This window comes from Dryas octopetala, chromosome 6, assembly GCF_963921425.1.
Source record: "Dryas octopetala chromosome 6, drDryOcto1.1, whole genome shotgun sequence".
Classification (NCBI taxonomy): domain Eukaryota; kingdom Viridiplantae; phylum Streptophyta; class Magnoliopsida; order Rosales; family Rosaceae; genus Dryas; species Dryas octopetala.
This window is the reverse complement of record NC_141371.1, coordinates 4,076,096-4,098,538: the sequence shown is the minus strand read 5'-3', so window position 1 is coordinate 4,098,538 and position 22,443 is coordinate 4,076,096. Positions and strand designations below refer to the sequence as shown.

At 37.6% G+C, this 22,443-nt stretch overlaps 3 protein-coding genes across 5 annotated transcripts; 1 reads left to right on the top strand and 2 right to left on the bottom strand.

Moving 5' to 3' along the window:
- Positions 1–216: 216 nt before the first annotated feature.
- LOC147281300 (leucine-rich repeat receptor-like protein kinase PXC2) lies at positions 217–4,641 on the bottom strand. Its single transcript, XM_086247259.1, has 2 exons — positions 2,578–4,641; positions 217–1,884 (listed from the first exon to the last, which is right to left on the bottom strand). The coding sequence occupies exons 1-2, from the start codon at positions 4,029–4,031 to the stop codon at positions 441–443; spliced, it is 2,898 nt and encodes a 965-aa protein (XP_086103385.1). The 5' UTR covers positions 4,032–4,641; the 3' UTR covers positions 217–440.
- Positions 4,642–7,171: 2,530 nt separating this feature from the next.
- LOC147281299 (Transmembrane proteins 14C) lies at positions 7,172–10,452 on the top strand. 2 transcript variants are annotated; one of them, XM_086247388.1, is made up of 7 exons: positions 7,172–7,649; positions 8,182–8,572; positions 8,694–8,861; positions 8,986–9,032; positions 9,156–9,193; positions 9,855–9,957; positions 10,189–10,452. In XM_086247388.1, the coding sequence occupies exons 1-6, from the start codon at positions 7,398–7,400 to the stop codon at positions 9,937–9,939; spliced, it is 981 nt and encodes a 326-aa protein (XP_086103514.1). In that variant the 5' UTR covers positions 7,172–7,397; the 3' UTR covers positions 9,940–9,957; positions 10,189–10,452. The 2 variants fall into 2 exon arrangements, with proteins under 2 accessions (XP_086103514.1, XP_086103513.1); XM_086247387.1 differs by having other exon boundaries at positions 8,179–8,572.
- A 3,788-nt stretch (positions 10,453–14,240) lies between these two features.
- LOC147281298 (vacuolar-sorting receptor 1-like) lies at positions 14,241–19,892 on the bottom strand. Of its 2 annotated transcripts, none has more exons than XM_086246880.1 (12): positions 19,170–19,892; positions 17,803–18,495; positions 17,314–17,402; positions 17,128–17,197; positions 16,956–17,039; positions 16,339–16,415; positions 16,134–16,215; positions 15,718–15,800; positions 15,565–15,631; positions 15,084–15,212; positions 14,872–14,981; positions 14,241–14,674 (listed from the first exon to the last, which is right to left on the bottom strand). In XM_086246880.1, exons 1-12 carry the CDS (start codon positions 19,462–19,464, stop codon positions 14,576–14,578), a joined length of 1,878 nt encoding a protein of 625 aa, XP_086103006.1. In that variant the 5' UTR covers positions 19,465–19,892; the 3' UTR covers positions 14,241–14,575. The 2 variants fall into 2 exon arrangements, with proteins under 2 accessions (XP_086103006.1, XP_086103007.1); XM_086246881.1 differs by having other exon boundaries at positions 14,872–14,978; positions 19,170–19,887.
- Between the last annotated feature and the right edge of the window lie 2,551 nt (positions 19,893–22,443).

Below are 22,443 nucleotides of genomic sequence, written 5' to 3'. Positions count from 1 at the left end.
CTTTTTTCACTCTTTGGAGAATCAGAGTTGGGTAACTAGCATCAAGTACATTGTTGGTTGTCAATTTCTATGTTCAGTCATAATATAGAGTTCCACCAAGGACTATGAACCACTGAAAATACAGAAGCAAAAGGCAACTAGTCTAGAGACAGATTCAGTCAATTTTGGTTTATACTGAGTGAACTTTGATCAAAACACTATTCAAAATGTCCCATTTCAAACCGGTGAAAAGCAATCCGGCACCAAACAAGTGCTACAACATTTAATAGAAGAAAAAAGAAGAAGCCAAAAATACAATACTAAGAAAAAGATTGATAAGACATGGAGACGGACCTCCAACGATGTATTCTTTTTCTTTTGCTTGAAACAAACCGGATTAATCTTCACCGGGACATGCGCATATTATCTATTGCTTGCTTTTCACAATCTGTAAACTAATTTTATTCTAATTCCTCCTGGCCTTCTGAAGGGCATTGGATGAGTTCTAAAATGTTGACTACTTCACTCATGTCTGGGCGATTTGATGGCACTTGAGAAGCACATATCAAACCCAGCTTGATCACTGGAATTGCCTCCTCTGCTGGAAAATTACCCAAGAGATTTTTGTCAAGACATTCCTCCACTCTGCCTTCCTCCAGTGCCCCTCTCACCATGTCACAGAGTACTACCACATCATCCTCCATATATTCCACAGGCCGCTTTCCAGTCACCACCTCCAAAACCAAGACCCCATACCCGTACACATCACATTTCTCAGTAATCTTAACCGTTTGACATGCAAACTCCGGCGCCATGTACCCAAGAGCACTTTGGATTTTGCTGCTTAAGATGCACCGGTCTAGCATTGGCAACAGCCTTGCCAGGCCAAAGTCTCCCACCTTTGCCTCACCAGAGCTGTCTATCAAAACATTGGTTGATTTTAAATTGTAGTGAATTATGTTCATTTGGTGCAGATGAGCCAAACCCTTTGCCATGCCAAGAATTATGCTAAACCTCTGTCGCCAAGAGAGACAGCTTTTGCTAGTTCCGTCATGCAGATTCTTATACAGACTCCCGCAGGGTATGTATTCATATATGAGGAGCTGCAAGGATGGAGTCCAGTAGTACCCTTCAAGAGCCACAAGATTATGGTGCCTGATCTTCCCAAGTCCTTTTACTTCCCTCTCGAAATCTTCTTGAGACTTGATCAAACTTGAGACTGTTAGCTTTTTTATTGCAACTGAACGTCCATCTCTAAGGACTGTTCTGTAGACTACTCCAAACCCACCACGACCAAGTTCACAGTCCTTATTGAGCAGGGCTTGGGCCCCAGCAACAAAGTCAGCATCGCCAGAAAACATGACAAGCTTACCATAGTTTGGATCATTTGTGGGGGAACAACTAAAATCTTCCCCAACAGATAATGCAAGAGGAGCAGCAGAACGTGACACTGAAGACCGCGCATGCATATTTAGGACAGTAACAGCTATAACACCAATGACAATGAATGCAGCTGCTCCTATGGCAATGAGGGCAGATATGCTGAATATGATCTTGTGACCATGAGTTGCAGAGGCAGAACCAATATTAGAGTTAGAAGAATTTGGGTTGAGGACAATGGGTTTGGGGTGAACAGAAGGGCAGGAACGGTCAACAACAGACCCACATAGGGATGGATTGCCCAAGACAGATGAAGGAGAGATAGTGTTGAAGAAGCCTCCTACTGGTAGCTCACCTTGAAGGTGGTTGTGGGAGACATTGAAGTAGAGGAGGTGCGAAAGATTTGTCAGCTCTTTTGGTAAGCTTCCAGAGAATTTGTTTGAAGACAAGTCGACATATTGGAGATTGGTAAGGTTCACAAGGGCTGCAGGAATAGGGCCAGTTAGGTTGTTCTGGGATAGCACCCTGTATGATTTAAACAAATAAAAGAATAACAAGTTCATAACAGTCTAAACTTCATAATATATATTTGCAAGTAAAGAAGAGGCAAAACAGCACAGCTATTATATTTACTGCCAAAACAAAAAAGAAATGGCAAGGCATTTGTATGCATTAAACAAATAAAATTCAGTTCACCGATATTATACTAGTGGATTACCTTTCAAATTATGGACTGGCTATATTTGTCCCAACAAATATAGGATGCTACTTTAATAATTTTTTTTGTATGCATTTAAACTTCAATGTCTAGAAAATTCATAGATTGCAATGGATTACCTTTTCAAATTAGACAATATGGAGCCAGAGGAAAATGATGGTCAGGAAGTTTATATTTACATTCTAATTAACTGGGGCCAATCCATGTCCAAACCTGGGTTTTCAAAGTGTGCTAAATGATAACTTATCAAAAGATTTCATTTCCAACAATTATAATGGATCTTTCCCACTGTTGTTCAATCAAAATGCCATTATACACTTGATGAAAAGCATAGGAAAAACAGCTTCAGTCTATCAATCTCTAGTTAGAAATTTTATTATGAAACTTAAGGAATTGTCTAATGTAATTATATAAGTCAGGTATTGGATTTCTATAAGTTACAAATCTTATGTAAATCAACAGAATTGATAAAGCAGAGAAAACAGAACAAGAGAGCTTACAGAGATGTTAGAGATGAACACTTCTCAATCTGGGATGGAACTTTCCCAGTTAGAAAATTCTTCTGCAGCCTTAGTTCCTTTAGTGAGACTGCTCCTCCAATTTCAGCAGGAATGCTTCCATTTAGCCAATTGTCACTCAAGTCAAGAACAGATGCTGTCTTTAATTTACCTATACTTGCTGGAATAGAACCGAGGAGATGGTTCCCGGACATATTCAAGAACTGCAAGCTACTAAGAATTCCAATGTCAGACGGAAGCACATCCGAGAATGCATTCGAAGACAAATCCAAGACCTGAAGACCTCCATTAGAGGTTGCCATTGATGTCAATGAACCATATTCTGCACTTCCACTTAATTGGTTGCCAGAAAGTGAAACACTTTGGATACCAAGCTCAAAAATCCATGAAGGAAGTTTACCTGCCAACAGATTATGGCTAACATCTATAGCTAAAAGGTTGATGCAATTTTTCAATGACTCTGGCAAGCTTCCGGTAAATTCATTCCTAGATAAATATAACTTCTCAAGCAGCTCTAGATTTCCTAATGAACTTGGAATTCCACCAGAAAAATTATTAGCAGACAAATCTAGCATCTCAAGGCTTCTCAATTCACCAATCCAATCCGGAACTTGACCCGTAAAAGAATTCCCCTGTAAACTCAGAGAACTACATGAACTAAGTCTCTGAATGGACTCCGGAATGCTCCCAGAAAATAAATTTTCACTAAAATCAAGCACCTTCAGAAGTAAACAACCTCCAATATCCCCGGGAAGCTTCCCCGAAAACCGGTTTTTTCCCAAGTTAAGTACTCTCAAATCATACAGATTTTCAATACCTTGAGAAAGTTGTCCCTCCAGCAGGTTATCTGACAAGTCAAGCGCTTGAAGCCCCCTCAAATACCATATCCCATTTGGTAATTTCCCAGATATCTGATTGGAGGAGAAGTTCAGAGCCGCCAATGTCGAACACATGCTCAAAGACTCAGGAATCTTCCCCGTGAGGTTGTTGTTAGCAAATGAAACCACTCTCAGTGACCCGCATTGTAGAAAAAATTCATCTGGGATCGACCCAGAGAGGCTGTTTTGGCTCAAGTCAATGACTTGCAAGGTCCCCAAGTGAGCAAGATCAGGGTTTATGGTCCCAGTGAAGTTGTTGTTGGAAAGTGAGAGTATTTGAAGGAATTGCAACCTTAAAAGGCCTCGGTTTGTATGCCCGGATAGAGAAAAGCCGTCCAGAACAAGCTCAGAGACTCGGTTGGTTCTTGGGTCGCATTTAACACCGACCCAGCTGCAGGGGTTGTCATCATCTTCGTTCCATGAAGTGAGCTTGGCTTTTGGGTCTCGAAGCCCGGCCTTGAACACGACCAGCCCCAAAACGTCGTCGTTGAAGACGGGGTCTAGCGAACGTACGAGAAGAGGAGCTAAAAGAAGGAAAAGGAATAGCTTGAGTGTCATTTTCAAGTCAGTCTATGACAGCATAAAGTGATCGCTAAGCCCCCATGAAGGTGAAGGTAGAGAGAAGCCACAAGAAGACACGAAGCAGAGTTCAGAGAATACAAGTTCAATGAATTTCTTAGAGGGTTTAAAAGAAAGCAAAAACAGAGAGAGAGAGAGAGAGAGAAGATTATGAAGTCTCTGAACACAGCAGACAAATGCAATAATATATGGACAAAGCAAAAGAACAAAGGTAAAGTAACCCCCCAACAACACCCTCCACTTTCTTCCTTTTTCCCACTTTTTTTTTTTGAGGGGTTGGTTTTTGCTAAAGAAAAAAAGATGAGGCAAGTTGATCAAGAACAAGCACTGGCAGGTACCACCAAACAAGAGGCCCAAGAAGACGAGCTTAGTGCTAATTAAACGTTGCGTTTTGAGGTGCAGGAAAATGGGGATTGAATCTGAGTGTTTTGTGAGATGGGGGTGGTGGGTTAAGCCGAAAGGTCGCCGTGAAAGCGGCGAAAGGGGCGGGAGAGCAACGAAATTCGAACTCCAGTGAAGGAAGAAGCCATTAAAGAAAAGGTGAGGGGGTCAGTCCCTGTCAGAGTCACAGAGTGTGTGGGTTGGTAACTTGGTACAGAGAAAGAATAATAATGGGTATGGGTGTGGCTCACTCTCTCTCTCTCGCTCTGGCTCTGGCAAGAGAGTAAAGCGAAGCATTTAAAGCTTCTAACGGCGAATTCAGAGAGAGAGAGAGAGAGAGAGAGAGAGAGTATGTGTATGTGTATGTGTATGTGTGTACTCTCTACTGTAGACGACTGTAGTAGTGTGCCTGAAAAGAGTGCCAGCTCGCTTTATTTAAATGGCTTTATTGGGTTCGTACGTGGCGCAGGAGCATTTGGTCAATGCAGAATCCGATGTGTGATCCACACCGGCTTTTGACCCACTCTTTTATCCCACCTGGCTATATTCAGCAATGGTGGATTAATATACTTTAAAACTTAATTGCCACATTATTTGAGCTATAAATCACAAAAATTATGAAACATACCCATCCGTAAACAATAATACGAGCTTATAAAAAAATAATCAAATGTAGTTCTTAGATAGCTCAGTTGGAAGAGTAATAAAATTGCCTACTCTGCACCCAAATTCGATCTCTCCTTTCCCAACTAAAAAAATAATCAAATTGTAGTGCTAAGTGCTAACAGAGGATTTTTAATGAGCTAACATTTTTTTTCCTAAATTAATGATAACATAAGAAAGGAGAAATAGAATAATGGTGCTCATTGATAGCTTAAGTACTATTAAGATTATTATTAATAATTAGCGTTTATGAGATTTGAACTAAATATTATTAAGATTACAATAAATACGTATAACATGACAAATGAAATAAGAGTATTTTAGATGTTAAAAATTAATAATGTTTAGAATGAAATTAAATACCAACAAATGAAACACCATCAATTCAATTAGTATCTCAAATTTTAAGATTTATCTTGGTACACACTACACATAATGTTAGATTCTTAACCAAGTGAGATAAAGTTTTTAAAATGTCTATATATATGTTAGTCAAAATTCTCTAACTAAGTGGGGAGAGTTTAGTCAAAATCCCTCTAGATGTTAATCTTTCTTCAGTGGCTTACAAAACCATTATAATATTATATGTTGTTAGTCCACCAACCAGACAACTAGCCTTGGCTTTATTCAAACACTCAAAACGAACTCCCACCTACTTATTTTTTGGATGCTACCCTCTTTTAATTTTTCACTTTATTTGACTTTTAGGAATTCAGATTCATAAGTTGACCCTCAAAGTTTGCATAATGTAGGAAATTCTCTTTTTTCTTTCAAGTTTCCACACCTCTTCTATTCTATCCCTCTCTCTCTATTATCGATGTTTTATATGATTAAAATAAGTGTGTCTTAAATATGTTTCTTGGGAGATGTCATAGATTGTAGATGAGTGGCGTAAATGGCGCATCTTCTTTAACGATTCTATAATTAATGAGCAATGTGAAAATTCTCGGGTCTCATTTTTGTGATTTCTTCTCTTTTAAAATAGAAGCCATGGATTTCCTCAAGCATGGCGTTCACAATCACAGTCATTAGTTTAATGGCCTCAATTCCTTCCTCCCTTTATTGGGCTATCTCCAAATTTAGGCCCAATAACACAAAGACTGGAGCCCAAATGGGATGGATTACAAATTTACAATAATGGACCATTATTTCATCATTGTGATGGCCCAAGAAAAGACTGAATCACGATAATTGCCTCCCCTTTCCCCCAAAAAATTAAGAAGCAACTTGATTAGAAGGCATGAGCAAATGCATGTGATGAGTTCATAGTTTAGCACACTTGTAACTTTGTAAGAGGGAAAAGCTGCTGCTAATTAGTTAGAGGTGCCTTGCTTGGTTTTTGATTCAAGTATTAAAAGAACCGTTGTCTTCTTTGCATCTACATATTCCTTTCTTTGTTCATCCACCCAAGGCTCATGTTATGAAAGAATAGGGAATGTCTCCAACAATTCAAATAGACTCTTCTCATTTTCTCCTTTTGCAATTGTGCATTACATACATATTTTTATATGCAGACTCTTATTATCTTCTTATCTACATTATAGGAAATGACACGTAATTATTATTGATGAAACTCATATAAGCTCTCTTATAATAAATAGAACACTCTTTATTAATCTTAAGACATATGACATATCAAGCATATATTTATTAACAAAAGGGTATTACTAATAGATTATAAGGATAGTTTAGTAATTACAACATACTTCACTTTCTATTTTCTACTTTTTACTCTCCCCTCTCCCTAATATGACAATTTATCTTGGTTTAAATTTAAACTCTTGTTTATCCTATCCTAATTCCCACTAACAATACAATTGTTGGCTTTATTATTGATTTGTTGCGACTTGCGACAAACTCTCATGATTAGCGACGCTCCATTTTATCGACAACAAAAAAAGAAAGCACACGAAAAATAATGCAACCCATGTCGTACCAAATCACAAGCACCACGCTGGCACTTTTCCAAGATTCAGTGGGCTCGCGCGGGACAACCCAACTGCCTGTTGGTGACGTGTCACCAAAGTATTAAATCGGATTCCTTTTTTCTTTCTACCTATTTTCCGGGCAAACAAACACCCCTGAATGAGTGTACCTCACCCCTCGGCGCACTTTAGACAACCTCCCCTCAAAGCCCTTAAAGTTCTCCTAATTTACAAGGTTCCTTCGATTTCTGCTAAATTTTTCAACTGGCTGCTATATTCTAGTATACAAGACCTCCTCCGACGCCCTCTCACCTACGCCTTCGTCAGCTCCGCCTCAAATTTCAAAGCCTTTTCTAAATCTCTCTAAAGGGTCACAATGAGCGTGACATTGCAGTCGTTCTCGCTCTTAAACCCTAACCCTAGCTGCGGCTCCAAGAAGCCGGTTCCGCTGGCCTTGTGTTCATCACCTTCATCTTCTTCTCTGCGGTTCGATCAATTGCTTGGAGCTCGCGGTTGCGGAGCCTCTATTGCTGTTCCAAAAGGGCTTGGTTTTGGTTCTATTCACCTGCGCCGACGTAGCTTGTGGGTTCGACCAATTGTCGCTTTCGCTGCTTCGCAAGAGGAATCGGTAAGCTGAATTTTGAAGTTTTCTTTTTGGTAATGGTAATACTAGGAGTGTTTGGTTATTGGTGTAGTGTTTTGCTTTGTTTGGACTATGAAATGGTGGAGTAATATCAATTTTGCTTCTTGACACTTCAGGAACTAGTATACTGAGGGTTTTTCTGAAATTTGTATTTGGGAAATTATTTTTCATTTATTTACTTCCTTTGACTGTGTGTTAAACCCTGGAAAAGCTTCAGTTTTTAAATTGGCGTTTCTATTTTTGAATTTTAATTAGATTCACATGTTACGAAGATATTTGAGTTTGATATTTAAGTTGGATGTTGTTGCTCGTTCTTACAAAGAGCTGTACATTTTAAAATGCTTTGTTTGTGTTTATTTAATGCCTGGTCTTTCTGACCCAATTAGATTTTCTGGGAAGAGAATTATACATGCATGGTCCAGTTTTGGTTTATCGTTCATTCAGGGATGCAATTTGTTCACTCATCATGACATTAATTTGTGTACCATGTGTTATTTTCAATTTTCGTTCTAAGAAGCATCCAGAGATTGAGGTGGAAAATGAAAAGGATAATGCCAAATTGAGGTCTGAAGAATCAGAAGAAGCTTGGAAACAGACTCTAGCTGCTTTCAAAGAACAAGCCTTAAAGATGCAAAGCATCTCACAGGAAGCGTATTCTATATACTCCAAGAAAGCATTAGTTATTTTGACAGAAACTTCAGAGCAGTTGAAAATACAGGCTGATAAGGCAAGGTATGATCTGAGTGAGATAGCAAAAGATATCAGTGAAGAAGGTAAAGAATATATCTCTACGGCTGCAAAGAATTACCCTGAGCCAGTGAAGGAAATTGTGGAATCGTTTAATTCATCAGCAAATGATCTCAATGATGTTTCAAAATTCCGCGACTTTCATGTTGGGATACCATATGGTATGTGTACCTTATGAAAAAAAGACAATGATGCCTAGGTGTTTTTTTTTTTTTTTTTTTTGAAGCTTTTATTTTGTGTATGCAAGGTTAATTTTGGTATACTGTTTCTTATGCCTTGCAGGTCTGGTTCTTTCTCTTGGTGGCTTTCTTTCCTTCATGGTAACAGGAAGCACTGCTGCAATTAGGTTTGGGGTTATCCTTGGTGGTACTCTTTTGGCTTTAAGCGTTTCAAGTTTAAGATCATATAAACAAGGAGAATCATTTCCTTTAGCCTTGAAAGGGCAGGCAGGTTAGCAATGGTTTATGTCTATAATCATAAATATTGGAGCTTATCCAGTTTAGTTATTTTTATAAGTTCCAGTTGAATTTTCTATAGAAATTAAATGATTAAAAATGTACACTTGGACCTGCAGCTATAGCCAGTATAATTTTTCTGAGGGAGGTACTGTTGCTGGCTCAGGTTAGAGAATCTTTCCTCTCTCTTTTTTTTTTTTTTAGATAAAAGTTTCTTTACTGGTCCAATTTATCTGCCTTCCAATCTTCTGATATTTGTTGTTTGTGTTTGTGTTTTTCCTATTTTCAGAGATCATCATTTCCGAATTTGTTGACAACCCTTGTCAGGTTAGTATGATTTATGTGTCTTATCATTTGTGTGATGCTATTTGCTTTTTAGCCTTTCTTTCATTAGAGCAAAATTACCTTGGTATTTCAAGGGCATGGAAATGACGATATAATCATTATAGAAATTTGTTTTTCCTCTTAAGAAATTTGGGAAAGACATATCAATGGCATATGGTTTTAAAAGAATGAGAGAAAAACTGGATGAGACTTGCATGGCTGATCTAAGCGGATGTGAATGTGGGATTTTATGATGCTTTGACCTACCATGGTTGTTTATTGCTTTCAACTAGCTAGTCAGAGTTTCATCATAAAAAGAAAGACTAGCTAGCCAGCTAGGGTTTCTAGATGCTATAGATTGCCTTCTACCGCCTGCCATCTTCCTCCGTCCCAACAAGCACACACATAACCACAATGCACACGTTCCTGCATGCAAAAGCTAAATTATAAATGTTTTTTTCTTTCTTTTGAGATGAAGATAAAGATTGCTAGTCCTGTAAAAACTTGCTACCATTTTTCATTTCCTTGAGATGAATTTGAGCAAAAATTGCTTAGTCTGCCCCCTTTGGATTCTCTCCCCTGTGCATGATTTTTGAGTTTTCGAAGATTTCTCCTTCAGAGTTTAAAGGACATTGTTATCTGATACATTGGTTTTTCTGTGCAGCGGAGCAGTTGTAGCTTTCTATGTCTATAGGATTGTACAGAATGGTAAACCGCAGAAAGAGTCGAACTTTGGGAATGAGACATAAATTTAGGGCGTGTGCAAGGTTAGTTTGCCAATAATTATGTGATGTTTCATCTTTCAAATGTAATTAGTGCCTAGGGGGTATTTAATTGCAATATCATTATATAATTGAATATGTCTGCTTTGTCTAAGTGAACACTTGAAACAACTAGTAGTAGCTGAAAAGCTTATGGGTTTAATTAAGATGACACGATTAAGTTCCAAGCTTGTCTACTAAGTAATGGGAACTGATCGTATGGTTTCCTTTTTGTAGCGAAGAAACCTTCTCCTTCCACTCCAGGCTAGGATATTTGCTGAACTGAAGTAGCTCTGGGAGAATATTCAGTGTATGATGCTGTTGGGAGTGAGGCATTACAGAATTACGTGCGCTTGTCTTTTCCAGTTTTTACTTTGTATTATTATTGAGTGTATTTGGGCAATCATATAGATATTATTGTAATATGGTGTTCTTGCTCCCTTTTTGATGTTGGAGTTGTTAGAACTAGTCATTTGACCTTTAAGCACCATCTTTTCCTTACCCCTTCTGTTTAAAGTTCAACTACGGTTTCCTTCCAAAAAATAAAAATAAAAAGAAGAAAAGTTCAATAATTTTATTGCATTGTTCATCATCAAAGTTAAATTACATTGTTGAAGAGATAATCAGATTCAGTTATATTTACTTCCTTTGCTGGCTTTCAGAGAATGAGAACTATGAGAAACTATAAGTCTTGGGTAGATATATTATTTTCAGTGAATGTGTTCAGGCAGTTTGTCTGGACTTTATGCATTGCTAAGAAAGGCTGGTAAACCTCCAGGCTTTGATTTGAATGAGATATCGAAATCATGAACGTGCTTTTTATTGGCTTTGGATAAAACAGAGACCCGAGTCCAGAGTCCAGACCTGTCCGTATACAAACCCTCGTATGCATGAATGAATGTCTTGCATTCTCATAAGAAGTAATTATAAATAACTTTTTGGTGCATGTCTAATGTCTTGCTTATTTTTTCTGGATGTAGTTGATTTTCTTTAAGCTTATTTATAATTCAGGCAACGATGGAGGAATTAAAAGTTCAACCTTTACTTGCAATGGATTGGCAATTTTCATCAAACTATCAAACCTTGATATCTTTTCTATTATTTGAAGCAAAATTCAAAGAAAAAAATAGCAACAGACCATGTAATGACAAAAAAAGAAAAAGAAAAAAAAGAATATAAATTAACCAAATATCATTATGATAAGAAACTTCCTTTGGTGGAAAACTGTAGAGCCTTGTGCTAGCTACCTTCACTCGTAAAAGAAATTCCCAGTGTTGCTTGGGGCATCAAATTTCCAGAACTTTCTAAGCAAATCAGGCTTCCAATTACATGGTTCTGCTTTATCCAAATTGGCATAAGTTTCATGAGAATTAGGTGTCCAGTATAATTTAAAATAGTCCTCAGATTCTTCCGACTCCCATTTACCTGCTTCTGTTTCAACCAAATTGCCATCTTTTTTGGGAGAAAAAAGGCAATCCCATAGCTGATAATAGTCCTCATATACTCCCAACTCCAAATTAGTTTTAGAGAAATCAAGCTTGGAATTATATACTTGTGCTTCAACTAAATTGCCATAATTTTCTAGCGTAATCAGGCTACCAGTATAACTGATTATAGTCTTCTTATGCTCTCCAACCCCAATTAATGTTGGACATTTTATGCGCTTCATGGAGCCACATCTTAAATCCCAAAAGAATGCAGTGTCATCCTCATCATCAGCTGCAAAAAATATGCCATGCTTCCATTCACCGTAACAATCTCTGATCCCCCCAGGAAGTTGTTGTACGCTCATTTGCAAAGTTTGCAAATTTATAGAGTAATCTAGCGCCCAATCCTTTTTATCATAATTTTTCATCACCCATAACTCAATATACCTACCATATATGCCTGACGAAATATTCACCAAAGCCATGATGGCCATAGATCCTCTCCAATTAATTAAGTGCATACTCAAGATTGCCTGTAAGCTGGTGGGTTGAGGAGTCCGATAGAACTCCTCTTTCTTGAAGTCAAAAGAAATTATATGATAGCTGCTATGATCCACATACACCACCCAATGCATGTCGCCATAGGCAGATAAATTATTTGTGCTTAAACCACAAGGAGGAACTGAGGATATCTCTTTCCATGAGCTTTGTGCCCAATTCAAGAACTTGCGCCCGCATGTAATTATTTCCACATACACGAACAATCTTATAGGTGTTGGTTATATTATCAAATCCCATTCCGTAGCAATGATAAATATACGGATTATACATCCTATCATGCGGATCAGAGGGTACTGAATCTACTGATGTGCAACTGGTTGGGAGCATTAGAACTTCTCCTTTCAGAGGATTAAACAAGAAACATGGGACTCCACATTCTCTACTATATGCAAAGCAAAACAGGTTGCGGAAGACAAAATGTAGATGGAAATTGATCTGATAGTTACCGCGGAGTGCAATCTCGGAGACAATTCCATGTTTGCTCTTTTCGAAGGCGTTGCCATCGAATTTGAGAGATTGCAAGCTCGTCACCTTAACATCACTCGCAATACGGAGTTGAGTACAGAGCATAAGTTGAGGTACATCATCAGCATGCAGCCCCCGCTGGGTGTGCAGTGCAACAAACGAGGGACGATTCACTATGTTTAACAAAGTCTTAGAGACGCATTTGATGCAGCAAACTGAACTTGGGGGCAGTCTCACAAGGATGTCCACTAGGATTTCCGAGGGTAGATCAGCCATATCGAATTCGTGTTGTTGCTTCAATTTTACTGCACCATTATCTGCCTCCATCTCCAAGATATATTCCCAAACACACCTGCAATTCCTTTGCCCTTTCTCTTCTTCTATTTTCTTCTTGCTTTTTATGAGTGCTAATTCCCCATGGCGGCTGTACGTGGCTCTAGCTATAGGGTTGGCTCTGCCTGGGCTTTTTGGTTCTTTGGGTCTTCCTGTCATAGTTTGGACCTCTTTTGGTTCTATTTCTTTTTTTAATTATTTTGGTTGAACAGAGGGCCCAATAACCTTTTCTTGCTTTGGGAGATTGAGAGAAATTGAAGAAACTCGAATGAATGAATATGAATACTTTTTATTCTCATAAATCATAACATACAAGTGCTTGTAACTTTCTGGCGTCTTGCTCATTTTTCTGGATGTACTTGATTGATTTACTTTAAGCTGATATGTTTTATATTTTTAACTCAGGCAACAATCAATTTCGATCTATTCTAACAATTGCTTGCAATGGATTGACAACATTCATCAAATTGTGAATGTTGATCCCTTCTCTATTATAATTTGATAAGCAAAATTCAAATAAAAACAAGAAACATATATAGAGAATCAGAACGTACGTGACGTCTAAGAAGAAAAAATACAAATTAACCATAATAAGAAGATAAACTTCCTCTAGCAGAAAACTGCAGCCTTAGTATGCTACATTCTCATATAAAAGAAATTCGTTGCAGTAGCAGGTGATTCTGCTATTACCAAATTGACCAAATTGCCATAGTCTTCTAGGGAAATTAGACTCCCAGTATAACTGAAAATATTTTGTACTGCGAGTATTATGAGTACTAGGAATGGGAAGGATATCATTCTCATTCCTAATTGATATCCGACAACGAATTACGCGTTTCATGGAACCACCTCTCAGATCCAAAACCAACGTAACGAAATAACCTACAAGCAATATGCCATGCGCCCATTCAACACAAGTTCTGATCCTCACTACTCCTTCTGGCTGTAGACATGATTTTTTTACCGACTTCCTATTATCTATTGTGTGATTTAATATCCACTCTTTCTTCTCATAATTTTTTAAAACCCATATCTGAATAAACATGCTTGATGATGTACCGCTTGAAGTATCCACAATGGCTAGATAGTTCCATCAATTTGAAGTTATTGCTGGAGTAGTAGTACTTCATTATTCTCTTGGTCCTTGGCATTCTTTTTAAGCAACTATCCAGATCCATTTGGCTAAAAAGCTACAGCTTGAAAATTTTCTAAATTTCTGTCAGTTTCAGCAGCCCTCCTTTTGTAATGCAAGCCTCCTTTTCCTCATCGGGATGGAAAAATACGGATGGGACTACAATTCCTATTTTGTAGATGTTTCAATTTAGTTTTAGAACTATCTTTTACCATTAAATTAATCCTCTGTCCTTAACCACTCCAAATCAGCATAACACGTTTTGCTTTACATTGAAGGGAGTTGCACTCGTATGGGTCTTGTATACTATAAGGGCAGTGTATATGAATGTCAATATTTCTCAAAACACACGCACCCGTGCTAGTTAAAGGTTGGCTTCCTCAAAGTTGCCAGTGGCTTCTTCTATCTGGTTTTCTACTGTGTATTGTCTTACATTTACGAGAGAAACAATCGTTTCCTGCTAGAAAAAAAAGAAAAAGAAAAAGAAAAGCAAAATGGCTGGCGATTAAACAAGGCTAGATGCTAGACACATTGAAAATATTACACTCTCAAGCACGAGTCATTACAATAAATCAATTGTTAGTGCCTAGAGGAGGCTAGAGGAAGGACATGAAGATTAAGAAAGTCAAGATGTGATGTTGTCGGTCTTCCCTTTTCTCTCAAAGGCATCTTATCTTATGCTATGAATCATGTCTCCTTCCCGGTTTCAGATATCGCCACGAGAAACATGATTGGGAATTTCTCCTTGATTATCCAAGGGCATGTACTGCGCCATGATTGCCCGGATCTCTGAATCCATGTATCTCTGCACAAAAGTACAAGTTCCCACATACAACTTTTAGGACCACCAACCAAATTGTATAAGGTGGGAAAACAAGTGAACAAGAAAGCAAATAATGATAATGTATTTGCTTAAGACTCATCATAATACGTTGTACTGCGTCCAAATATTATGTACTTCTCTGCATCACAAATTGTTTCAGTGTAAGAAAGAAAACATACCCGGATTCTGTACTTGTAAACTGCATATCCCCCAACTCCAACAGCACCCAAGCACAAAATAATTACCCAAATAAAGCTCCAGTTATACTCATAATTGCTATCTTCACCTGCTTTTTTTTTTTGTCAAAAGAGCAATTAGCACAGAAAACCAAATAAACAAGAAAAGAATGGTTTAAAGGACTACAGCAGAAAAGAAATATGAGAATACTCACTTATACATGCATCATGTTCTTTCATGTACAGTAAACCACCACCACAGCTGCAGTCGTAACTGCCCCAAGTATTCTTGCATTTGCATTGTGAACATTGGCAAGCCAACTTCTCCTTGCACTCATCCACATCTGGAACATGAACAAAAGCAAAAGAACCATGCGTGGTGACTGGGTATCAATACAAGAGAACAAGGATCTTAACTCTTAACTACTTGGTAACAATATAATCTATGTTAATGACTTTTTGAGGCAACCATCCCATCCCACTGCCCCATGAGACCATTTAAGGTGGGCTGGAAATCAAGAAGTAAGATTAATTTCACAAATGTTTAATAAGCCCAGAGAGTAAATTATGTAATGTTCTTTAATGGTGTAACTGTGTATGATTATGTAGGAGAAAACAGTTTCAGATGGAGGATTCCATGAGATGAGAATTATGCTCTAATCTATTATCTAGAGAGATCCAAAACGCAGCAAGTACCTTCACATGTCTTCTCTCCATCACCCGTGAATCCTGGCGGACACTTGCAGCCTTTTGTATGGTCATCCTGAACATCCATAAATAAAAAATTATTGATCATTTTTCCTTTTGGGGGAGATTTAATTTTCCAATACCATTTAAGTCCAAACTTACACGACAGGCAGAGTAAGTCTTGCCATCTCGGGTTCCCCTCCAACAACCTCCATTGTTAATTTGACAGCGTAATGCTCCTGAAGCTGTTAAACCAAGCAAGCAAAAGAATGACTTGAATAAAAGTGAAACGGGAAAACTAAATTAAAATGGCACTCATTTCAATAGTTCAATGATGAAACCTCGCGTATTCCAACACCACGTTCTAAAACCGATCAATAGTTTTTCTTTGACAAAAGGAACTATGACACGAGTAATGTCTGGTTCCAATAAGTGTTCCATTGCGTTTAACTTTTACTAACAAGCCCATTTTAATTTGTTGATCTAACTAGAGACTACAACCTTGATTAATGAGCAGATAATTTCTACTGGCAGTGTAAGTAAAAAATTTGAAATTTGATGCCATGCAAATAATTTACCTTCACAGTGAGTATAACCATCACCAACAAACTTTACGCCTTGCACAGTAGGGCATTCACACACTCTTCCCCGGAATGTATCCTTAAAAAAAAAAAAAAAAAAAAGAACAATCAGTCTACACCAGACAAACTAAAACACCAGACAAACTCAAAAATGAGAAAGTCAGAACAACCCCCACAAAAATGGTTATGGCAATTAACATACCCTGCATGCAGTAATGTTAGCAGCTTTGTCCTTCCAGCAACCTCCATTGTTTTCCAAGCACTCATTTGTTTCTACATCTGCAAAAAAACAAATCAAAGGGCAATTGATACCATCTCAGAGACAATAAATTTTGAAATAAATAATGAAATGATTATTCCTAGAGAACTATTGATCAATATATGCAAAAACATGAGCTCCCCATGCATGTGGCTGAAAAATACAAATGCTACCATTTCAAAAACTTCTTGCAATCCCTGGACACACACACACACACACACATTCAAGTAGGAACATTTTTATTGGGTTTTGAACCAAGTGGACTCTGGGTTACATGAAATTATGGTGTATTATTTCTTTGGAAGGGGTGCCATCATTTTGCTAAATAAACTATACCACAGTTCCTTTGTTTTCTTGATTGTTGGGTAAATAAAAATGATGGAAGCACCCTCTTTATAATAACGGCAAGTACAGCAACGATAGGCTAGCACTCACTTCAAAATATTCACATGTATAAACATATAAACCCACAAATGCAATTACAAAAATCAATTTGCATACACAATTATATCAAAAAGAAGATAAGAAAGAGACAAAGAAAGACAAGACTAAATGAGGACCTTCGCTTAAACAAACAGCAGGCTCAGTGGTCTCTTGGAAACCGGCACAGATGGCCTTGAGAACAGCTCCTTTGGCCAATTTCCCTGAAAAACCAATTAAAGAAACAGACATTAGCAAAGCAAAGTGATGCAGTTAAACACCAAACAGGATATGTAAAGAATCGTATCAAACCTCTGTACTGTCTGCTGTTTATTACAAGAGTTGGCAATATGGTAACATCTCCACGGGACCCCTTTCCAATCTGAATCAAGATTAGAGAAAATGAAACATGAGTACAAAACGGCACAGCATACACAGAACACAAAGAAATGAGGAGATGATGGCTAAGATAACATAAGCAGTTCCCAAGAGCCCAACCTGTGCATCTTGTTCAGCCTTCAAAATTGTGTTCTCCTCATCTGCCCCAGGGTCCCCAATACATTTCTCTATCTTTTTAAGATCAACGCCTTTAAAGCATGTCACAGAAAACACATCCACAATGGTTACTATAGGATCCTCAGATCTTAGCAGAGTAACTAACTCTTATCCACAAAATATAGCACAGGGAGATATGAAGAAATTTTGACAAATTATATCACAATTTTAGACATTTTATTCATATAAAAATCAATTGGATTAATGAAGTTTACATACATTGACCAAGCTCAAAACAATCAGTCTAACAAATAATTTGTTAGCAGGAAAACTAACAAAAACTGTTCACAAGAACACTTCACTGAACTACTACGATTAAATATGGAAGAATAAAACAAGGATTAACACCAATCAAGACACTATAATTATGGCAACATATAAACAGACTAATGAAAAATTTGTTACTTTCTAAAAATGTAAGTCATCACCTACCAAGGGATTCAATAACTTGATTTGCACACTCTTTGGTATACTTCTTTTCTTTCATTGGGCAACGGATTGCAAAGTCAGTCACATAGTCCCACCAAAGCCATGGCCTTCCACTTTCATTGGCCACTTTAAAGAAGCAAGCTTGACGGAGATTTTGAACCACAACATCTTTCCCATCATAACCTCTACTGAAATCCTGCTCGGGATCTGGGGCACAGTACCTCCCATGATTGATACACTGAGACTTGCATTGTTTGCTCAAAACAAAAGCTTCTGGGCAGTACCAAGTTATATAGTGTGGAGTAAACTGAGTGTACCCCTTCCGCTCAAGTACCTGAGCTGCTCCTTTAAAGTTCTTCACAAACTCAATCTGGCTGTCACACTTTGGCCCACACTCATCATTGCTATTTGTCCAGAACTCATACTCAACACGTTCATCAGGATGTGGAAGAGCCTCTGTCCAGTCTAGATTTATGTTGACCATCTCCCCACTAGATAGAGATTTTTTGATGCTATCCCCCAAAGATTTGCTAATAAGGGCTGAGGGAATTGTGATTTTTTGCAGATAATCAGCATTTGCATCTTCTTCTTCTGGAGTGTCCATAGTAATCAATGGTTCAGCTTTGTCATCTGCAACAAGAATAGCAGCTGCTCCACCATTCTGTGCATTCCATGCCTTCAATGTGAAGTAACAATCTGCCAGGACATCACACTCATAAATTAGAACACACAGTGAAGGGACACAGGAGCATTATATGTATGTCCACAGAATGTCTCAATCAAAAGCAGCTGGTCATGGATGGGTAGCAAAGCACACCACATTTCACATAGGACATGCAAAGACTCATAAAAGTTCATATATTTAACATAGCTGTCAAGGAGGATAAGGGCTTGATTTTTATGAACGCAACGACTTACAAACAAACATGACCCAAATCAAAGTTTAAACCCCCGTGACTTATTCAATTATCAAAAATCCGATAAACTTTTCTATGAAAAAAACTTTTTGCGAACAAATACCGGTGATCAGTCAAAGTACTGGTGCTAGCAAGGGGTTCAGCAGTCAATTAACAAATTTTATCATAATCATGACAACGGGATTCGATATTTAGAGAGAAACCACAAGTATAGAATACAACAGCACCAAACTGGTTGTCATGTAATATATCATAACCACAAACACATCAATCACAGTCTATAGCACCCCATCATTATCACTACATAAATTCGCACATTAAAAACAAGCTATAACCATGAACTGGTACCTATAACAAACCACCTTCAAATTTTATTCCAAGTAAGTCACAATTATGATTACTGAAAGTTAAAAAAAGAATTTAGTAAAAAGATGCGAAATTGAGAAGGCTAACCTCCTCGATCGGCAAGAAGAAAGGTTGGTAGACCTCCAGGCTTCGATTTGAATGAGGCATCGAAATCATCAAAGTTCTTGCATGCCTTCTGATTGGCCTTCGGATAAAACACTGTCCCGACCAAGGTTCCTCCATATTGAGGAACCCCAAAGTTCCCAATTGCACATTCATGTACACCTTTCAACGAGTTCGGGGAAGTCACTTTTAAGCTGTTCTTCTCCACCACAAACCTACCCACACAAACCCCACAAAGAAGAAACCAAACCCAAACTAAAAAACCCAACTTTTCCTTCATTTTAGACACTGACACTGAGTCTCCAATTTATTGCTCAATAAGAGATAGACCAAGATCAAAATAGACAAAAGCTCAGATTGCAATAATTACGTACCCAAAATTACAAATTCACAACGAAAAAGGTCAAAACTTTTATCAATCAGAGCCGTCTTCCCAACAAAATCTCGTTTTTCTTTTAACCCAGATCGAGGAATTTTGATCATTAAACACAAGGAAACTAGTTTTTTGCAGTGCAAGTTTTTCTGGGTGTGGAGCTAAATTTCGTGTGGGAAGCGTAGAAAGGTCAAAGAGGCTTTGCTTAGTTTGGGCGTATGTTTAGAGAAGAAAACTAGAAAAGTATTCAAAGGGCAAGTTTTTTGAGTAAGTTAAATAAAGCAAATTACTTCTCCGATTGGAAATCTAATTCCAATTTCCGAAATTTACCAGAAAAAAACAACCAATTCCAATTTCCAGAGTTTGATTTTGTTTTCTTTTCCATTCTGTTTTATGATATTTTGTTTTTAAGCAATTGGACCGAAACGGTGGACCCGCTTGGGAGCTGAGATCGATGTACTCTTGTACTTGCATGCAATCCAGGTGTCTATACACTCTATTCTATCCGTATAGAGCTTGTAGCCTTTCCGCTAGTTCGCTTCCACATACTAATTATAGGCTTGAGAGAAGAAGTAACTAAATCTAACAAAAAAAGGAAAAACTAATTAATCTCATACCATTTCCATACCAAGTTGCTAACGAATCAAAACATATTATTTATCCCTTACTATGAATATCAAGAAAAGTATATTTTTCAACCAACAACCAAAAAATGCCATAACACTCTCTTAATAATATTTTTAAAAATATCATGTATCTAGTAATAATAATATTATTAACAGAACCTATGGTCAAGTAAGAAAATAATGAGTATATTCTAAAACTTTAAAATAATTTCAATAAAATAAGGGCTTGTTTGCCAGTTGTTTTAGAAGGGTTAAAAACGTTTTTAAATTGTCAAAAACATTTTTGTTTATGTTTGGTAAAAAAAATAAGAAATGTTTTAGAGTTTTAAAAGCACTTGTGGAAGAGCTTTCAGGTGAAGCATCTGGGTAGCTTCTTTAAAAAACACTTTTAAATATATTAATAAGAAACACTTGAATTTTTTTCAAAAATTTTTATGAATTTCCAACAAAAGTGCTTAAAATGAAAAACACTATTAAGTAAAACGCTTCCTACAAAAACATTTCCAAATAAGCCCTAAGAAGCACTATGCTAAAATATAACCTTGCATTTCCTTTGCGTGTGGTTGAATTACTAGTATACATATGAAAATTCTTTTCTAAGAAAAATTAAAATTTTTTTTTACCAATAATTTTCATTCATGATAATTGACTTCATGATATTCTTTCACAAAAAAGAGATTAAATGTCACCGTTAGCAAGGAGTAAAATTTCGGTTTCGAGGAAATTTTCGATGGAAATTTCGACGGAAATTTTCATGGAAATTTCGATTAAAATTTCGATTTCGATAAAATTAGATAAAAACGACAGAAATTGTTATCAAAATATGGAAATTTTGAATGAAACTTGACCATATGTTTATTTAACATATTATCTACTATATTAATAAAAAACATTGAAGAAACCAAATTATATAATAGGTTTCATGTGATATAAGATGAATATAATGCGCGTTGGAGGCAAAAACTGTTAAACAAAATTAGTATAATGAATAATGAAATCAGTATATTCTTTATACTCTATAATTTATACACTAACCCTAATACTAAACCCTATATACTCTATATATTTTAATACTCTTTATACTCTATAATCTATGCACTAAACTCTATATACTGTATGTTCTTTAAGATATGGACCATATGGTATAAGATATTATGATTTAGGCCCTTTAGGGTATTCTTCCCCACCAAGCACCAGCCCCCTGCCTCTCTCCCCCCAACCCAGTCCATCCCCGACACACCCCCCCTCACCCAGCCCCTCCCAGCCCCTTTTCTGTGAGACCCTGTATTTTCCAAATAATTATTTTAAATATTTTGAGAATTTATTTTAAGGATTTTGAGAATTTATTTGGAATTTAAAAAGGTTTTAATTTAATTTTAATTATTTAATTATTTTTGTTTTAAATTAGGCTTGACCCAAAGTTAACTTTTAAATTTAGTAGACTTTTGATTCGGACTTTGGGCACGTTGGATAGGTCTCGAGTTCACGAGTTCGTAGACACGTAGCACGCGTCGATCGGAGTTATGGTTTGAAAGTTACGGACATTTGAAGTAAAGGGCAATTTTGTAATTTTTACAAAAGGGGTTTTAAAACCCAAAAACCAGATTTTTATCCCATTCTCTCTCCTCTCTCCTGGTTCTCTCTCTCTCTCTCTCTCTCTCTCTCTCTCTCTCTCTCTCTCTCTCTCGCGTGCCTCACCTTCGCCGCGCCTGCCACCGGCGCGTGGCGGCGCGTCCAGCCATGGCTGGCAACGGGACCGGCCCAGATCTCCTCGCCGTTCTTCCTTCTTCCTCCCCCTGGTGGCGGCGCAGCCCAGAAACCTCCCCCGAGTCGCGAACCAGCTGAGGCCGATCCTTGGAGCTCCGGCGGCGATCTCACTTTTCCGGCGACGACGCGACCTCCCATCACTTGGGTTGTCTTCCTCTCGTCACGGTGAGTCTGCCCATGTGCTTCCCTGGCTCCGACGACCCCGCACGGCGGCGGATCGAAGATTTTGCCAATTTTCCCGAAACCAGCCCCCAAACCCAGCCGAAATTTCGCCAATTTCGCCGAAATTTCCGAAATTTCGCCGAAATAATTACCGAAAATAATTGGGTATGTGATAAAATTTCGGTGACCCAAAAAAACGAAATTTTCGGCGAAATTTCGCCGAAAATTTCAAAATTTCATTCCTTGACCGTTAGATCAAACCGTCATAAAATATTATAATTAATATTCAATGATAATAATTAATGTAATTAACGAATATACATTAATTTTA